Source organism: Platichthys flesus, chromosome 1 (genome assembly GCF_949316205.1).
Source record: "Platichthys flesus chromosome 1, fPlaFle2.1, whole genome shotgun sequence".
Taxonomy (NCBI): Eukaryota; Metazoa; Chordata; class Actinopteri; order Pleuronectiformes; family Pleuronectidae; genus Platichthys; species Platichthys flesus.
The window spans coordinates 29463728-29484320 of record NC_084945.1 but is presented as its reverse complement, the minus strand read 5'-3'; the positions used below and the strand labels follow the sequence as shown (position 1 = coordinate 29484320).

The window sequence follows — 20593 nt, the reverse complement described above, 5'->3', positions numbered from 1 at the left end:
AAAACAACCTCTAAAACAACACAGGGAACTAAAACTTTTAAATGTGGTCTTTTAAACATTAGATCACTGTCATCAAAAGCTATTTTAGTTAATGAAATAGTCTCCGATTACAACATAGATTTATTATCACTCACTGAGACGTGGCTGCATCCTGATGAATATGTCAGTCTAAATGAATCTACTCCCCCCAGTCATATCAATTCACATGTTCCCAGAGAATTTGGACGAGGAGGTGGAGTTGCTGCTATTTTTAACTCCAGTCTATCAATTAACCCTAAACCTAAACTCAGCTACAAATCATTTGAATGTCTGGTTCTTAGTCTTCCACGCCAATCCAGGAAACACCAACAGCCAATCATATTTGCTGTAGTTTACCGTGCTCCCAGGGCTTATACTGAATTTTTAGTTTTTATCAAACTTAGTCCTAAAGACCGATACAATTATTATTGTTGGTGACTTTAATATACATGTTGACAATAAGAAAGATTGCCGTAGCGTAGCATTTAGTTCAATACTAGACTCAATTGGTTTCAGTTAGTGTGTACACCAACCTACTCATTGTGGTAACCACACACTTGACCTTATATTATCGTACGGTGTCGTAATTGAACATTTAACAGTACTTCCGCACAATCCAGCTCTATCAGACCATAATTTAATAACCTTCGATTTTTCAATAATATATGCCAATAATAAAAAACTAATTTTCTAGACGTCTACCTGATAGTGCTGTAGCTAAATTTAAGGATATAATTCCAATTACATTTAAACCCGTATTATCTGTAGATATAAAGAACAAATTCTTTAAAAACCCGAGCTCCATTGAGATCAACCACCTCATCGATAGCTCTGCAGACTCATTACGATTAACATTAGATTCAATGGCCCCTCTAAAAAAGAAAATGTCAAACATAGTAAATTAGCTCCGTGGTATAATTCCCAGACAAATGAGTTAAAACAATTATCAAGAAAATTAGAAAGGAAGTGGCGCTCCAGTAACCATGTTGAAAACCTCATAAACTGGAAGAATAGTGTTAAAGAATATAAAAAGGCTCTCCACAAAGCAAGAGCCGCCTACTATTCAAAACTAAAAGAAGAGAATAAAACAACCCCAGGTTTCTCTTCAGCACTGTAGCCAGGCTGACAGAGAGTCACACCTCCACCGAACCCAGTATTCCTCGATCCCTAAATAGCAATATCTTTATGACCTTTTTTAATGATAAAATTATTATTATATAACTATTATTATTATAACTATTATTATTATATTATATTATTATAACTATTAGAAATAAAATCAACCATCTCCTGCCCTCAATTGGCACTAATACCCTCCCAACAACAGAGATCTCAGAAACGGCTGAGAATCCTACCAATTACTTAGACAGCTTCTCTCTGATCACCTGTGATCAGCTTACCAAATTAATCTCAGGTTCTAAACCAACAATCTGTATCTTAGATCCCATTCCTAAAAAATTACTTAAATTGCCCCTAATTGATAGTTCGTTACTTAATACAATCAATCTGTCATTATCATCAGGTTATGTACCAGAGTCTTTTAAAATAGCTGTAATCAAACCCCTTCTCAAAAAACCCACTCTAGACCCAGAGGTTTTAGCCAATTACAGGCCAATATCTAATCTCCCCTTCATGTCTAAAATCTTAGAAAAAGCGTTAGCCAATCAGCTGTGTGAGTTTCTCCAGGAAAATAATATATATGAAAACTTTCAGTCGGAGTTTAGAGCCAATCACAGTACAGAGACAGCCTTGGCAAAAGTCACTAATGACCTTTTAATAGCCTCAGATCAGGGACTTGTGTCTGTCCTCGTTCTGTTAGATCTCAGTGCTGCATTCGACACAATTGACCATCAAATTCTATTACAAAGACTCAAACAGTTAATTAACATTAATGGAACCGCCCTTAACTGGTTTAAATCGTATTTTTATGATCGCTCCCAATTCGTGCAAATTAATGATGAGTCATCTGTGCGCACCAAAGTAAACCATGGTGTTCCCCAGGGCTCTGTGCTCGGCCCAATTTTATTCTCATTATATATGCTTCCACTAGGAAACATTATCAGGACACTGTCGATACATTTCCACTGCTATCCACTGATTTCCACTGATAAAAACCTGGATGACCCGCAATTTTCTGTTATTAAACTCAGACAAAACAGAGGTTATAATACTTGGCCCCAAACACCTTAGAGATACATTATCTAATGATATAGCTGCGCTAGACGACATTGCCCTTGCTTCCAACAAAATAGTCAGGAACTTGGGAGTGATCTTCGATCCTGATTTATCCTTTAATAGTCACTTAAACAAATTTCTAGAACCGCCTTTTTCCACTTGCGTAATATCTCAAAAATCAGACATGTCCTTTCGCAAAAAGATGCAGAAAAACTAGTCCACGCCTTTGTTACATCGAGACTGGACTATTGTAATTCATTATTATCAGGCTCCAGCAGTAAGTCGTTAAAGACTCTACAGCTTGTCCAAAATGCCGCAGCACGTGTCCTGACGAGAACAAAGAAAAGAGAGCACATTTCTCCTGTGTTAGCATCGCTACACTGGCTTCCAGTTAAATCCAGAATAGAATTTAAAATTCTCCTCCTCACCTTCAAGGCCCTTAATAATATGGCGCCATTTTACCTTAAAGATCTGTTAGTACCTTATAAACCCACTAGAGCACTCCGCTCCCAGAATTTAGGCCTAATTGTCATCCCTAAAGTGTTTAAAAGTAGAGTAGGAGCCAGAGATTTTAGCCATCAAGCTCCTCTGCTGTGGAATAAACTACCACTTTCAGTTCGGGAGGCAGACACCATCTGTTCGTTTAAGAGTAGGCTCAAAACCTTCCTTTTTGATAAAGCTTATAGTTAGAGCAGGGGTCTCAAACTCAAATTACCTGGGGGCCACTGGAGGCAGTATCTGGGTGAGGCTGGGCCGCATCACAAAAAAAACTTTGCTAAAAGAAAATTAAAGGTTCTCAAATGTCCTTATTAACTGTTATTTAACTTCAATGGGTTCTTCTGAACATGAATAGAATATTGAAGAACATGAACGGTTCTTCTGAACCTGCTTTCTCTTGCCTACTTCTTGCTGCCAGATCCGGTACCTCTCGTATCGAAAAAAAAAATATATATATATATTAATTATATTAATATGAATATTAAAAAAAGTTTTTAAAGATGTAATTAAAATAAAATATAACAATATAATGTAATCATTACAAAATTACGGAGCCCCTGTTGACATCGGTGGATAATTACAAATTTGTGGCCACGCAATAACAAGATTATCTAATAAGTTATATATAAAGCTTTCTTAACAACAGCATACAATTTCATAAAATAATAACAAATGCAGACTTCTAAGATGAACCAAAATAATTATGCATATCGTCATGTACAGTCTGTGGCTCGGTGCGTAAATGTCACCACCAGAGGATGAGGGAATTTAAATCATTAAAATTCATCCACACATATCAGGTGTAAATAATAATGTAAAACAGCCCAGACTGTAAAATGAAGATATTAGCTCAGTGACGTGCTATAAACTGCTGCAGTTTAGAATAATCCGTCTGCGTAAAGAAGCTCCCAAAACCTCAAAGCGCAGCGTGTGCATAAAGAAGCCGTGGTGTCCCTTGAATTTGCCTTCAATTTAACAAATTGTGTGTGTGTGCGTGTGTTTGTGTGTGTGTTTGTGTGTGTGTGTGTGTGTGTGTGTTCCGTTCGTTTTCTCCGCTGGACACAGAAGACGCCTTTGATCAACATTATTAATCACTGACACAAATACTGATACCGTCACTGCAGTATAGCCTTAATAAGTCTGACTGCATTGTAAGTGGCACGTGTGTGCTGTCTTAAGCGTTGTTTTATCTGCGTTCCGGGACCTGTGCTCGTCGTACCTGCGCTGTCATATGTACTTAGCGTTCCGGCACCTTGTGATTTACAAATGAAGCACTGGATGCATCATGACCTGCGCGAAAGAGGGCGGAAAACTATGGATTTCACCCTCCTGCTCTCCGCACATCCAAAGCCACCCTTTTCTCTACCGGCTCTCTCTCGCACTCACTGTCACACACACACGACACCGCCCCCCATGTCACTCACATGCATGCTGCATTAACTGGACAGGCACACAGTAGGAAACCAGAACATCATAACATTTCTCACACAGAAGCTAACAGCGGGGTTGCTACAATATAAAACTCACGGGCCACACTAACATTAAACTTTCATATTAAGGTGAGGGCCACAAAATATCATCCCACGGGCCGCAATTGGCCCGCGAGCCACGAGTTTGAAACCCCTGAGTTAGAGCTAATTAGTGCGGCAGAACGTTACTTGTTCTATTTTATGACACATGACACACAGAGCTTCTTTTTCCAGCTTCTCCTTCCTCTTCTCCATCCCTATCCCCCTTCCCCGGAATCCCTTCTCTTTGGTCCGCAGATCCAGGGCCTCTGTGGTCGCACCATGGATTGCAGTTTGTTAATCGCGCACAGGGGGTCGCAGTGGTGGATCCAGTGTGGCGGATTCTGTGTCGTGTGGGCTGATCGTTGTGGTAGTGGTGGACCCTGTGTGGCGGATTCTGTGTTGTGTGGGCTGATCGTGGTGGTGGTGGCGGACCCTGTGTCGCGTTGGCATCGGGTACGGGCATTGGACCAGGACCGCGGCGGCGGCTCGTGGTGGGTGGCGGTGGACGGTGACTGAGGACTGGAGTGGTGTTCTGGTCTGGATGGTGGATCGTGGTCCTGCTGGTTGCTGACCATGGACTGTGATTGCAGCGGGACTGCTGGGCATATCATGTTGGGGTTGTCCTTTGGGATGCTTACCCTCATCAAATGCTGCTAGAGACTTTAATCTTTAATCTTGAAAACTTTAATCTTGATGATGTTTTCCTGCACGTGGCATCTATTGCACTTCTGTCCGTCCTGGGAGAGGGATCCCTCACATGTGGCTCTCTCTGAGGTTTCTACGTATTTTTACCCTGTTAAAAGGGTTTTTAGTAGTTTTTCCTTACTCTTGCTGAGGGTTAAGGACAGAGGATGTCACACCCTGTTATAGCCCTATGAGATGAATTGTAATTTGTGAATATGGGCTATACAAATAAAATTTGATTGATTGATTGATTATATTGAAATAAATAAAAACATATAGCTGCAGCCTAATAGCTTAAAATATATATTTAGTTTTAAATGTGAAAACAAAAAGTGACAGCAGGTCAGGCTGGAGGCGGACACAGAAACTGAAGCTCGGTACAAACCATGTACCACCGTGTTCCCTGATGAGTGTAAATTAGGAGGTGCAAGGCTTTTTTCCAGAAGCCATCTTGACTTTAAGCTCCACTGACGTCAAATAACTTTATTATTTCTGCTGTGTACTGTATTGCGCTGAATATGTTCCATTAGTAAATTATATCATATTGTGTCAGCGTTTGAATAACACAGTGCCTTTCAGGGGAGCCATATTTTATGGTGGCACCACGTGTCTAATACATTCACACATAGAAGTGTGCATTGTGTTTCTCTATCCCTGGCTGTTCCATGACTTTTCTTTCCTTTCCCTTCTGTCTCATGTCCATAACAATGTCAGCCTGTCTGCCAACAGTAATCAGTGCTTTCTAAGGTACTGAAACAACATACATCATGCAGGTTATTCTGATAAAAACAGGTTCAATGATTTGCATCATAGGGTACAGACCTACGTAACAATCATAAAAAACACAACATTTTAAATAGGGCTAGGGCTCAACAGGGCATTCCCTGAATCCACACAGATCTATCACACATAAATGGCCACAGCAGGTATAGACAGCATTAGGATACTAAATGGAAAATGGTCTGTATTTATATAGCACTTTTAGAGTCTTGGTGACCACTCTAAATGCTTTACAATACAATACGGTTTATTGGCAATCACACACATTCATACAGTGCATCTATGGGCAGCCCTTTTTGTATTCTACCCCCTCAGCCACAGCTACCACATAGTGGAGAGAGACATAGGTTCAATGAACCATTTATTGTGAGCCATAACAATTAGAACTAACCAGTACTTGGCTGGTATTTTAGTTTTAAATCATTTAATGAGAGTTCTGCCCCATTGATAATTTAAAAGTTAAAAATTATGCACCAAATTATAATATAAGATTCCCTATTATCCACATTAAGACTATAGCAATGTTTATTTGCTTCAACATGTAATAATGAAGTAAATGCTTATTGCAAAATGCAATAACTGTAGAATAATGACAATGGATGGTTCCCTGTGAGCATTGTTTACACTGTGCAATTTTTGGGATGGAGCTTGTACAATGGTTTCAAACATTTTGTGTGAGAACAGAGGCTTGATTTACAGCACTAGGGGAGCGCATACTAATGCGCAGCCAAACCAGAGTCAGGGCAGAACTGTGAAACAATCCACCTAAGTATGGAAACAGAGAAAACAAGCTTCACTGCAAAGATGAAGGATGGAAAGTGAAGAGGCGAACTGACAAAAAACATGTTTAAACAAGAGCAAACCTTTGTTAGGCAGTCACCTATCTCAGCAGTGAAGTGAGCCAGCAGTCAGCCTACTCCTGCAACATGGGGGCAGCACGCTCTCTCACACACCCTGAACACCAGGCATACAGATAGGGCCAATACTTATACTGACAGGGCCTATGCACACCTTATTGATTTAGATAACAATATGTAACTCGGATTTCATTCAAAACTATTTTCAGCATTCAGAGACATAACCATGCGCTAGAGAGTATATCAGGAACACCAAACTTTGCTGCCAAACTTCAAGCTTAATTTATTCAATTTATTGATTTCATAAGATATATTACACTTGTTTTTGCTGCTATCTCCTGTTCTGACACACCCTAAAGGTTCTACTGGATAAACATGTGGCCACTGTTAAGGTCACTGAAGTTCACTAAACTCTGTGTCGTGTTCTTGAAACCAATTTTAGTCTTTTCTTATGTGACAAGGAGCCTTATCTGCCTGGAAGTGTCCAATAGGAGATTGTAAACTGTGAACATAAAGGGAAGAACAACAATACACAGATAAACTGTGATATTTAGGCCCAAAAATCAGGAGAAAACAAGTATTTCCTCATCACACTACCAGTTGCAACCTAGACTGGGGACACAAGTCAGTTGTGTCTTGAGTAGAACCATCCACCTAAATGTTGGATGTGTGTGTGTTGTGTGTTCATTCTGACATGCTTCTCTGCCCAGCACAGTTGTAAAGCCTGGTTATCTGAATTGCTGTAGCCATTCTGTGAGCTCCACCCTGTCTGACCACGATCCTCTGAACTCTCTCACCAACACAGATATGCTGCTCACTTCTGGCTCTTGAATCGTAGGAGATTAGCCGTTTCCTAAAAATCACATTTTTACTCATTTGGATGTTTGACTTGAACATGAATGGATATATAACATGAACATGTGCTCGGACTAAAGTTTGGTAAATTAAATGTTTTTGAGAAAAAACATCATCAATCTTTCAAATGAGGTGCCATCTGAACTGTTATTGAACAATGTTGCATGGTGCATAATTAATTGATAAGCTTTTACCGAATTGGGTTCCCTCCCTTTTCTGCAGCTGGGAGCAGGGCCCCTGGATCCAGTGCTCTGAGTCCTGTAGTGGTGGCTGGCAGGATCGCAGTGTACTGTGCGTAGAGGAGGACAGCCATGGACAGTTCTCTCAGGTGGAGGAGTGGAAGTGTACCCACTCCCCTCGACCTGTCACCCGACAGATTTGCAACAGCTTCCCCTGCCCCCAGTGGGTAGCCATGGAATGGTCTCAGGTCAGTGACTGTCTGAATACACCAGCAATACAAATTATAAATCCCTTGAAGAGTCCAATAAAACAGTAAGCCCTCTGACAGAAAACATTATTAGTCATTAAAATCACCTATCAAACAGTTATCGTTCAGGACCGCCAGGACACTGTACCAATTACACATTCAAAATAAAGAAAAGCAGGGAAAACATATTTGTGCTAAACAAAAATGTTCCCCTATACTTGCATCATAAAATACAAAAATAAGTATAATTAAATGGAATGATATAAAATAACTCAATCACTCCTTGAAATGGTCCCAATGTGTTGCCTTAACTTGACATGGATGTTTTTAATGGTCAAAAGCCTAAATGTTTGCAGACCTCTGAATTCATCTATTCATCAAACGTACCTATTGAATTAATTTATGTAAATGTTATAGTGTGTTGTATCTGAGCGAGTGTAATAATGTGTGTGTTTCTCTCACATCTCAGTGCACAGTGACGTGTGGCCGAGGCCTGCGTTACCGGGTGATTCTGTGCATCGATCATCGTGGACAGCACATTGGAGGCTGTGAAATATCACTCAAACCTCAGGTTAAAGAAGATTGTCTGGTCCCTATCGCCTGCCACAAGCCTAGAGGTAGGACACTAATAACTGATGGAGAACCGTTAGCATGTTGAAGTCCAAAACACACTAGGGAAAAGGGGTGTGGCACTATATCAACTATACAATGTCACTGAAAAGTACAAAGGCCCTATCAAATGAAAGTAAAAAGCATTTTTCCAGAACTCAAATGTAAATACTTACTAATATTAATATCTGGACTTTGAAAAACATTATTTATCCATTATCTAATGTAAGGTATAGTACTGTACAGTACTACAGTATTGCACATACAAGCTACATACTGATCCTAAAGTCCATTTAGCCTATTAATACACATGTTATGTGCAGTCTAAATGATATATGAAATGTTTTAATATTTATTTTTTCCATTGGTTGTGATGTGTGCACATACATGTGCTCTTCAAGTGTGTGATATGTGGTAGAAAGAACTGCCCTACAGTTGTGAATCAGTCTGTTTTGACCGTTACTCTTTGCACACTAGCTGTGTCCCGCTCAGTCCCCACCGTCACTACAAAAACAACAGGTTTCATTTACATTAGCTTCCATCATGTGGCCCCTAATTTATGATGCACCATAAACGAGCATCCCTCCCTAATTTAACTAAGTTCTATGAGAGCTATTTAATCCCTCACAAAGAAACTCATAGTCTCACATACATGTTAAGAGCTTTTTCCATAATATCCAATTCAAACTCAGACAGTATGCTGTGAGTGCCCTCTGTCAAACACACAGACCTTACTTTAGTCTCAACCAGGGGTGGGGAACCTGTCCCTATCGAGGGCCATTTCCACCTTTATAACTTCCTTCCAGGGCAATGAATTACTGATCACAGCAACCTCTTCAATGGCTGGAACTGCTTCTCTCTGGCGAACGTGCAATGTCAAAGATGGCGATCCTACATGCAGCTGGTTTTCTGATCAAAAATACTGTGATAGTCAGAAAAGAACTAACCAGAGCAGTAGTTTGTCTCAAACAAAAGTGGAAACTTCAGTGAATGTCTCCTCCAAACGGTCCCTGATCCAGAAGTAGGCCAGGGTGGGGAATGCTCACCCGAATTGCTACTCTGCTCATCCAATTAGTCAACTTTATTCTTAACCATTTGAATCTGCTAATCCAGTGGTTCTCAACCTTTTTTCAGTGAAGTACCCCCTTCGAAGAAAAAATTCTGCCGAGTACCCCCTAACCAGCGCAAAGCATTTTTGGTTGAAAGAAAGATGTAATGTGATTTATTAAGCCTTGTAACTAGACACATTCAAATTTAAAACTCCATCAATGTCCATAACATTGCTCATTTGTAGTGGTCTACAAATGAGCAATTTGCATGCAATTAACTGAGGTAATGCATGCAATTAACTGAGGTATTCGAGTCAAAAAGGGGCTTTCTGATGAACAACAAAAGACATTTAGTGAGAGGCAAAATTTGTCAGAAAAAAAAAAAATGTCTGGTATCCTTATCCCTAGAAATCGACTCAAGCCTTAAAGTATCTAATCTGCTATAGCTTTGGTTGGTATGGGATGTGAGTAACACTAGTGTGTTGAAATGAAATTGCTGTATATATTAAAGATTCTATGCATCTTATACACAAGTATCCAATTTGTAGAAAATGGTGCAGCATATGGTATATTTTATGTCTCATAGGTCTTTCTTTTTAGATCAAAACTGAATATGTTGCTCGATGGAAAGACATTTACAGAGTAAGAATTAATATTTCAATTCCATCCATTCTTGATGGAATTGAAATATTAAATAAAGATTTGTGCACCTCAAAATAATTATCAACTTAAAGTGACCTCTTTGGGATCATAATAAAGATATGTTCTCAAACTGAACTCATGAACTTAATTATAGCTAAACACTTCTTCCCAAAAAATAAATCATTAACTTAAATAAAAGATTAGCTCAAAACATATTTTTTTAATATTCATCATCTTAAAATATCTTCTTTAAGGATCGAAAAGAATACTGACAGGTAGCTTGTATCCGTTTGCTTTGGGGAGGCTTTTCGCATCGTGTCTTGAGATGACCTGAATTCAGAAAGTTTCCTCTTAAAAAACTCAGGTGGCTTACCAACATGACTTTCATGTTTTGTCTGGAGATACCGCTGAAGATGTGGTGGCTTAATGCCACTGCTGGCTAATCTCTCCCCACAGAAAAAACATAAAGTGTAAATAACCCAATCTATGTTATTGATAATATTATTGAAGTGTCTTTCTGTTATTTTATTGTGACATATTTGCTCGTTTTAGGGTCATACAATTTCATTTCTGCTTTTGTATTACATGCTTTTATTTTGAAAGGGTACCGGTAGAGACGCGGACTTATTGTAATGAATCATTAACTTCACAACGGAAAACTTTTCCATTTTAGCGCCCCTCCGAAGAGGCACTAGCTCTCACGGTGTTGTTTAGGGAAGGCTCTCTGCTCTGGTTTCGCCATCTTTGGTACTTGTCCCTCCGTGTTTCAGCACTGCTGCACTTCAACTCGACTCCATTGTTGAAGTTTTCAAGGCAGGTGATGACAGGTGATGACAGGTGGCGTGTGCCAGGTTGGGTCAAACCATCGTTATGGGGGAGACTCTGTTTTTTTAGGATAATTAAATTGAAAAGCCTACTGAATATAAAATTTAGTTCGTGAACTTACACTTATATTTTATTGAATATTTGTTAAATAACAATTTTTCAAGGATTTTTGAATGGATGCTAATTTTAAATATATTTAAAAAAAATCTCAAGTACCCCCTGGAGTACCTTCAAGTACCCCCATTTGAGAATCACTGTGCTAATCAATGAGCAACGCCTGTGAGCTAGTTCAGACAGCCAACTCGAGCTGCACTGCTCTGATCATGGGACATTCATCATGTGACATACCTCACTCTTCACAACCATCTATAATACACACTCACCTTATCGGGTGGTCTTTAAGCATAGAGAAAATTCCCATCATTGCCTTTGCTCGCACTGATGCTGCAGTATTGCTACCAGTTGCTTCAGCCCTTCCACCACCCCATCATCCACCTGTAGGCTCCAACGGGGGTTATAAGTATATGCTTATCACTCCCATCACTCGTGTGTTATCATGGGGAACGACAGCGGGAGCTGTCGTTGGCTCTGAACTGGACTGCCTCACAACAGTGGCAGAGAGCAGGACCCTGAGTAGGCTTCGGTCTATCTTGCAATGAGCACCACCCACTTCACAAAACTCTCATAGGTCAGAGGAGCGTTTTCAGTGGCAGACTCCTGTCATTGTCATGCTGCTGGAAAGGCTGAGGAGGTCCTTTGTCCCCTGGGCCATTCGGCTTCATAACGCCACACAGAGGGAGAGTGGGGGGGAGAGATCTTCCCGGCATGAGTCGACCATATTCGTGGCAACTATTGCACTTCTGTCCGTCCTGGGAGAGGGATCCCTCACATGTGGCTCTCTCTGAGGTTTCTATGTATTTTTACCCTGTTACTGAGTTTTGTCGTAGTCTTTCCTTACTCTTGTTGAGGGTTAAGGACAGAGGGTGTCACGCCCTGTTATAGCCCATGAGAAGAATTGTAACTTTTGAATATGGGCTATACAGGTAAAATTTGATTGATTGATTGATTGATTGATTGATTGATTGATTGATTGATTGATATTCCTATATATTTCTGCTGTTTTTATAATATAAATGCAGTTTATATTTTGTTGTACCATCCATTCCAGCAGCACGAAATTACTTTATGATTTATGTATATATGTCAGTGATGAGTTAAGTGTACAAGCTACTGGATGATCTGAATTTCCCTCGGGATTAATAAAGTATCCATCTATCTATCTATCTATCTATCTTAAGTTGGAGCCTAGACGCCACAAATTATAATAATAATAATAATAATTATAATTATAATAACTGTAGTGGCCGTTCCACTCAGTTCCAATATGATGGCCACTTGATTGCGTCTGAGGAGTATTTCTTTACATTGACTTAACATCAGACCCCGTCCCATTGTAACCCAATGTTAAATGGATCCCGGAGGCTGATTACACCTGAAGTGATGGATTTTTTTTCCCTTTCCAGCCAGTGTTAATTTTGGCAGCTATTTTTGATTTAGTCTTAGTCTTAGTCTTTTGACGAAAATGCATTTTAGTTTTAGTCACATTTAGTCATTTTTATCCTTCTTAGTTTTAGTCTAGTTTTAGTCGACTAAAACAAATTCCATTTTAGTCTAGTTTTAGTCGACGAAAACAAATTCAATTTTAGTCTTGTTTTAGTCACATTTAATAGCCACATTAAACTCCTCTTCTAGAAAAACATATAGCTGGAGCCTAATAGCTAAAAAATATATATTTAATTTTAAATGTGAAAACGCTGGCTCCACCACGCACCTATATGAAGAACCGCCTTACAGCCTCCTCAAACTATTGCAAAAAAGACGCAAACAGCTTTCAAAACAGAATATACTTGAATATAGAAAACATAATATACAAAATATAATTCAACTGTACAAAACTTAAACTACAAAACCTGGACGTTATAAGAAAATATCAAAACAACATAAATATTTAACTATACACACACTGGCTGCATAGTGGCTCTTACAATAACAATCATAATTAAAATAAAAAATAAAAAGGGGAATACACAGCTTGGCCATGTGCCTATATAATGCCATAGGTTTGGAGGTCATTCAGTGGCTGATTGAAATTGAAGCACATTTACTGCTTGTTGCAATGCTTTTCCGAAAGTTTTATGCCTAAGCAACAACATGCATCCCTCCAGGTCCACTTAGATCAGATGTGCTTGATCTATTCATCAGTAATACTGAATACTGATCCCTGGGATTACTACTAGTAACTAATTTATCGTCTCCCCATCAGAACACACACCAGTGGAGGCCAAGGCGCCCTGGTTAAAACAAGCTCAGGAACTGGAGGAACACCATACTGCCACAGAGGACCCTACGTGAGTATGCACCCATGCACATTTAGACAAACACAAAGCATACATACATGTATCTATATAAATATATAAGTCTATATATATATGTATATAGATTTACATATATGTATATCACCTCGAGTGAGATAAAATCTGTTAGTAATAGTGAAAGACTTGAAATAGAATGTACAAACAACCCTAGTTTTCCAGTTGGTTTCTACTTTACTTAGCTGTGGCTCAGAAGGTAGAAATGGAGGTTGTGTTCAACAGTCGGTGTGTTTTGTTCAATCTTTGTACGTTTCTGCCTCAAAGCAAAGTGCTTGGGACAAACCACAAACGCATCGGCAAACACAGCTTATCCAGCCCTGTGTGAATATGTCTGGTTCTGTTTCCCCTCCTTCCACTGCTGATGATAAGCATGCTCATTGCCTTCTGCTCTGGGCCTGGTCAGCTCTGATAGCCTAACTGGAATCCATCAGCCCACACAGCTCATACACACCTCACAAACCTCACCACAAAGACTGTGTAGACACTAATATATGCGAGTCAAACACTTCCCACACTCACCTCAGTGACTTTACAGCAGGCACAGAAAAAAACATTTAGTTTTGTGTAATAATTAAGAAAATTGCACAAAAAAGGATAAAGGGGGGACTACAGGGGGATCGGAAACGATTAAATTAATATACTTTTAGGAGAGGCTCGCGAAGGGGAATCAAGAGGGAGAAGCAGATCCAGTGGATGGCAGTAATAAACCTGGGCGTTTGTTGCAATAAATGGAACAGACGAAGAAGAAGAGCGGCTGCCCTTACTAGAGGAACAACCACAACTATCCTAAAAAACTGACTATATGTTTCTGACAAACCATTGCTTACATGAATAATGACTGTCCTCTCAAAAGAAAAGGCAGATGTAGCATGACAATGTTAAAGTGCTGCATAAACCTCATGGTGTACCATTTGTGCAGTATCGTGACCTTTAGACTATATGCAAGTTATGGACGTAAGCTGACAGCTAGCCACAAGTACACAACAATTGTGTACTTGTGTGTGTGTGTGTGTGTGTGTGTGTGTGTGTGTGTGTGAGAGTGTGTGTGTGTGTGTGTGTGTGTGTTTGTTCAGCTCATCCTCTGACTTCCCATTCTTCACCACGTCCCACTTTGTCTCTGTTAATCCAGCTAAATGCACACAGATGCAATCAGACATACCACAGTCTGGTTACATTGTCATTAAATCGCAGGCAGGTGTCCGGTGTGACCTGACTTCCGAACATAATGAAGAAAAGAAAGAAAGGTCTATTGTCCGAAATGGTTAAGGAGCCCAACTTGCCATGATTTTGAAGAAAGGTTTTTCTTCATTGAAGGCACTATCCCAACATTAATCATCATGTAATACATTCAATGTTGTAAAACCTCAGCCTTGCTTCCCTTGGCCTGAAACACAGGTTGTATATTGACAACTCCACCAGCTTTGTCTTCCTAATTACAAGGTAACATGAGATTAGATATTAAATATTGTAAACCTAATTATTAGACAAAGCAGTCTTATATCATACTCAAAGCCTGAGTATTATGCTGGCAGAGCTAGACACACAGATATGCAAATTGTTATTTACAAACTTACACTTGAGTCACACTGACTGCTTTAAGTTGGTGTCAATCATTTGGAGACAATTCTTAGTAAAAGTTCATGAAATGTCCAGTAAAGGTTAAATAAGTGGGTACAAGCAGTCTACATTAGGTTGGTTCATAGTTGAACAAGACACAGCCTGGTTTTCACAGATCACATGTCCCTCCCACTATTTGTGAGCTGAATGTCCAATGTTAAGCACCACTTTGACACAAGGCACGAAAGAAGTTTCAAAGATCAGGCAGACAATGGAGAATCCATCAAACGTGCAGTGTCCAGGTATGGGAAGCAAGCCAACTCTCTCAAACTCTTTGACACTGATGAAATCATGCGACTGAAGCAAGCTTTCGCAATTCTCAATATGAGTGTGGGTGGTGGGATAAAGGACAAACTTATTATTGCAATCATAATGAGATAAACATGTTAAAAGTGTCCAATATGGATGGAATAAAATGACATGAAAATGAATATATAGGAGTATTTTAATGTGGTTCAATAATAAAATGTGATTCAATAATAAAACTTAATGTAAGAAATTATATGATATGGCACACTAAATGATATGATATGGCACACTGATTTCCTTAACCAGATTACCCTTAAATCTGAATCAAACAAGAGGATATGTTTTTTAGTGTTTCCACTTTTGGCCTTCTGGATGCTGTCAAAATAAACTAATTTATTTATTTTAAAATAAGTTTTTGAGATAATGAAGGAACATGTCAAATAGAGAGCCAATAGTTAATATGTATAGAGAAATCAATGTTGGACTTGTTTGTTGGGGCACACACTGTGTTATATGTTGCAGCTGCCAAGATATAAAAAATGGAAATATCATAACAAATCATCAATTACCTTCAATGGGTAAGCATCAGTAATACAAACTGAATATGACCCAGCATGTTACTGCTGCTGTTGATTAACCCAATGTTCATTGTAACTGCTGTGGGATGATCACTTGTCTTTTGTACAAAACATTAGTCAGATGTTTTAGTATTCAATATCCTTCTCTTTTGGAGGTGGTGGTGTTGGTGTGATTCTTTGTGAATCATCATTATAAACAATTGCTGCATGTCATGGCCTCACTGTATATTCTCCTCAACCGTCTTTAGATTTGTACCTGGGCCCTGGGTACACTGCAGCGCCACCTGTGGGCCAGGCAAGCAAACTCGTGAGGTGAAGTGCCGGGTCATGCTTTCATTCACCAAGACGGAGGTGGACCTTCCAGACAAGGAGTGTGGCAACGACAAACCCCAGGTAGAGAGGCCCTGCTACCAAGGGCCATGTAGGGGCATCTTTTCAGGCCCCCAGGATCATGGAGCCCCGTACAACCAGATGGAGGAACTGTACATTTGGGACTACAGGGGCTTCATTGCCTGCTCAGCTACATGTGCTGCTGGTGAGGTTTTCACAAATGAATGTTGACAGCTGAAATGTTACTTGAACCCTTTGTACATATCATGTCCAACTGGCTCTTTTCTCTGTGCTCTGCTCAGGGAAGCAGACAGCAGATGTGAGGTGTGTTAACAAGAAGCAAGGTGAGGAGGTGGCGGACCCCCTGTGCAATTTATCCAGCAGGCCACCAGCAATGATACGAATCTGTAACCCTGACCCATGCCCCCCAAGGTAAGAGACCACGGTTTACTAAAGCCATATAGAGAGGTAAAGAGCCTGAACAAGCACATACAAGTCAGTGACCCCTCCAGTAGTGCTTAGTAGAAGTGTGTAAAGGCCTCAGTATGCTTCTCCGAGTCCGTTGCGGACTGACGGACGGACGGATCGGACCGACCCTTTTTGATTTATAGTTCTACGAGCCTTTTTGTTGTGAAAACAATTCACCGCCCGAACAGTAGATGGCGCAACGGATGTCGAGCTTAGAGAAGCCTACCTCATGAGGTATATAGAAGAAGTCCACGCTGGTTTATTTACGTCCTCCCGGCTCCTCACACACAGTGAACGATGGCAACTAACAGAAAAAGGATGTTGTTGACGCGACAGTTTTTGCTGAAATAAAGTGACACCCAGCGGGTCATAATGCTTATGTTATCGTGTCTTAACGCACAATTCCCCGGTCTTGTTTCCAAACTGCGTTGCTAATTCAACAGCTGCAACAGCTTGAAGCTACACCGTTATGAAAGTTCGTTATAACCGTATGTGACCGTACACACATGCCGTAAGTGCTCTAACCAGCCACCGTCAGCCGGACAACGCCGCTGGCTTAACACACTTGTCACATTAATCATAGAGTCGTAGTTGTGATTTTGGTTTATTGTGATGTAGGGAATGGAACAAGAAGTTTCCATTCCGAAATGCTGGCGTTAGCGGACCAATCACAGCCAAGGGCTATCCGTGGGCTCTCCGCCATTTCGACGTGTAGTTAGAAAAATGAGAGCTGCACGAAAAGCTCTCCGAGGAGCCGCGGAGAGGCACGGAGAGGGCGTTCCACGTTGGAGAAGGCGGTCCTATCTGTCCGTGTCCGTCAAAACGGAGAAGCATACATTGGCCTTAAGACTCATGCATACTACAGCCATTTACAGACATGACCTGCGGTTCCGGAGAATTGGGTTCAGGCTGTACCCGCAGTCTACCTTTCACACATTCACAGCACAGTGGGAGGTTCTCTGAAAAGACTTCTTCACAACAGCAACAAGTCCACTGCATTATTTAGGTAAGAGGTGGTGCAGCAGACATAGGCAGGAAAAAAACTATTAATTCTACTGCAGAGATCAGACAATCACCATAGTTGGCTCGTATCACCTCGAACTCTCTTGACATCTTTGCTGGTGTTCTCTACGTGTATAACACTAATTTTTCGCCACAAGATAATGTTTGTCTTTTTGTGTTTTACATTTTTCCGTCTATCGTACGTTAAGGCTATGGAGCCCCCCAACTCACTTGCAGCAGTGGATCCCCCGTTGTGTTCTCACATCAGATTCTCCTGACTTTCTGCAGACTTTATAATAGGGGACCAGGCGGAGATTGTTTGCAGAAACTATGGAGCCTCACACTTTGACTTTTGAGTTCACACATGCACCTCCTCCAGAGATAATACGGAGGATCTGCAGAGTTCAGTGCATGTCTGAAAGCAGCTTATTTCTTCCACTCCATTGCTGCAGGCCCCCTCAAAAAACATTTCGTCCTCCACAAGGTCCTGGTTTCTAGACCCATACTGACTAACATACACCAACCTAACTGAATGTAAGTAAAAATGTGCTAAATAAATGTGTTTGTTTGTTCACATGCTGAAATGATTTAAGGTTTAAGTTTATTTTGAGCTTCACAAAGTGAATGCAAACAGGCAACCTAAGAGCCATTGTTGGACAAAACACTGCTCTAAGATCAGATATAAGATCAGATATAAAATATGTATCTGTTTGTATCTTTAACTGCTCAAGCACTACTTTCACTATCTTACACTGTTTTGAGAAAAGGGTATGTAAGTGTGTCTCCTGTAGTTACTTTACAGTGCCAGAGATTCAGTGATTGCTCTGCCAGATGACAAGATAACTTGCTTTTGAAAAGTTCCAGCTCTGAAATAGAAGAAAAAGTCCTGAGACATATATGCATTCCAAGTGCAGTAGGAGTTTGGATTTAGGGGGATTTACACTCCTCTGTAACATTACTGAAACCAACACAGTCAGATTAAAAACCAGCATACAGGCTGTAGTGGCAGTCAGAAGCCTTGCAACATTTTTTGACACCATGTTGCTCTTGCTGTAGTGACCACCTGGATGAGCGTCTTGCTCTGATAAAAAAATAAAATTCCATGCAGCTGATCATACACAGCTCTTATTCAATTATGTGGCTGAATACAGCATTGATATAAGGCCTGAATACATTCAAGCCTGGATACTATTTTCTAATACCGTGTAGCTGCGGCTAAAGAGTGAATTCAATGTATATAATATCTGTGATTATATAGTACTTTTTAAGTCTTGATGATCACTCACAGCACGTCCACCCCAAATTTCAAGAAGTTCTTGCTTTGCTCATGCCTGACGCCTTCACAAAATGTCAAGGAAATCAGTTTGGTAGTTTTTGCAAATGCAGATAAAGACATAACCTCCTTGCTGGAGGAAATTACTTGTCAGCCTGCACTTTATACAGTAAGATTTCACCATGGTCGAATAATGTGGTCTCAGGCACACGTTAGATTAGACACACGTTAGATTAGACAGGTTAGATTCATGAAGCAGCTGCATAAAGAAATGGTTAGACATAGAATGGGAGACAAACTGACCGCAAAACTCAAGTTTGAAATGTAACGTATTCATGTTTGAAGTCAGTTTAAAGCAGTGGTTCTCAACCTTTTTTCAGTGACATACCCCCTTTGAAGAAAAAATTCTGCCAAGTACCCCCTAACCAGCGCAAAGCATTTTTGGTTGAAAGAAAGATGTAATGTGATTTATTAAGCCTTGTAACTAGACACATTCAAATTTAAAACTCCATCAATGTCCATAACATTGCTCATTTGTAGTGGTCTCTCTTGAACTATTTCGAAATAAAAAGATATAAAAATAACTAAAGACTTTTATTATTATCTCAATATAAATAAAGATTTGTGCACCTCAAAATAATCATCAACCTCAAGTGACCTCTTTTGGGATCATAATAAAGATATGTTCTCAAACTGAACTCATGAACTTAATTATAGCTAAACACTTGTTCCCAAAAAATAAATCATTAACTTAGTTTTCAATAAAAGATTAGCTCAAAACATATTTTTTTAATATTTATCATCTTAAAATATCTTCTTTAAAGATCGAAAGAATACTGACAGGTAGCTTGTTTCCGTTTGCTTCGGGGAGGCTTTTCGCATCGTGTCTTGAGATGACCTGAATTCAGAAAGTTTCCTCTTAAAAAACTCAGGTGGCTTACCAACATGACTTTCATGTTTTGTCTGGAGATACCGCTGAAGATGTGGTGGCTTAATGCCACTGTTGGCTAATCTCTCCCCACAGAAAAAACAAAAGTATAAATAACCCAATCTATGTTATTGTTAATATTATTGTGTCTTTCTGTTATTTTATTGTGAAATATTTGCTCGCTTTAAGGTCATACAATTTCATTTCCGCTTTTGTATTATTGCTTTTATTTTGAAAGGGTACCGGTAGAGACGCGGACTTCTTGTTATGAATCATTAACTTCACAACGGAAAACTTTTACGTTTTAGCGCCCCTCCGAAGAGGCACAAGCTCTCACGGTGTTGTTTAGGGAAGGCTCTCTGCTCTGGTTTCGACTTCTTTTGTACTTGTCCCTCCGTGTTTCAGCAGCATTGCTGCTGCACTTCAACTCGACTCCATTGTTGAAGTTTTCAAGGCAGGTGATGACAGATGGCGTGTGCCAGGTTGGGTCAAACCATCGGTATGGGGGAGACTCTGTTTTTTTAGGATAATTAAATTGATAAGCCTACTGAATATAAAATTTAGTTATGAACTTACACAATTTTTCAAAGATTTGTGAATGGATGCTAATTTTAAATATATAAAAAAAGAATCTCAAGTACCCCCTGGAGTACCTTCAAGTACCCCCAGGGGTACGCGTACCCCCATTTGAGAATCACTGCATTATCTAATGATATAGCTGCGCTAGACGACGTTGCCCTTGCTTCCAATGAAAAGGTCAGGAACTTGGGAGTGATCTTAGATCCT

At 40.0% G+C, this 20593-nt stretch overlaps 1 protein-coding gene across 2 annotated transcripts in view; it reads left to right on the top strand.

Moving 5' to 3' along the window:
- LOC133955895 (ADAMTS-like protein 3) overlaps positions 1–20593 on the top strand; it is a 232242-nt gene that overhangs the window by 187190 nt on the left and 24459 nt on the right. The window contains exons 13-17 of one of the 2 annotated variants that reach the window (XM_062390903.1): positions 7601–7805; positions 8275–8422; positions 13254–13338; positions 16055–16341; positions 16439–16568. In XM_062390903.1, coding sequence (XP_062246887.1) covers positions 7601–7805; positions 8275–8422; positions 13254–13338; positions 16055–16341; positions 16439–16568 — 855 coding nt within the window. Of the gene's footprint in view, positions 1–7600; positions 7806–8274; positions 8423–13253; positions 13343–16054; positions 16342–16438; positions 16569–20593 lie in introns of those variants that run through there. The other variant, XM_062390904.1, reaches the window with a different exon arrangement.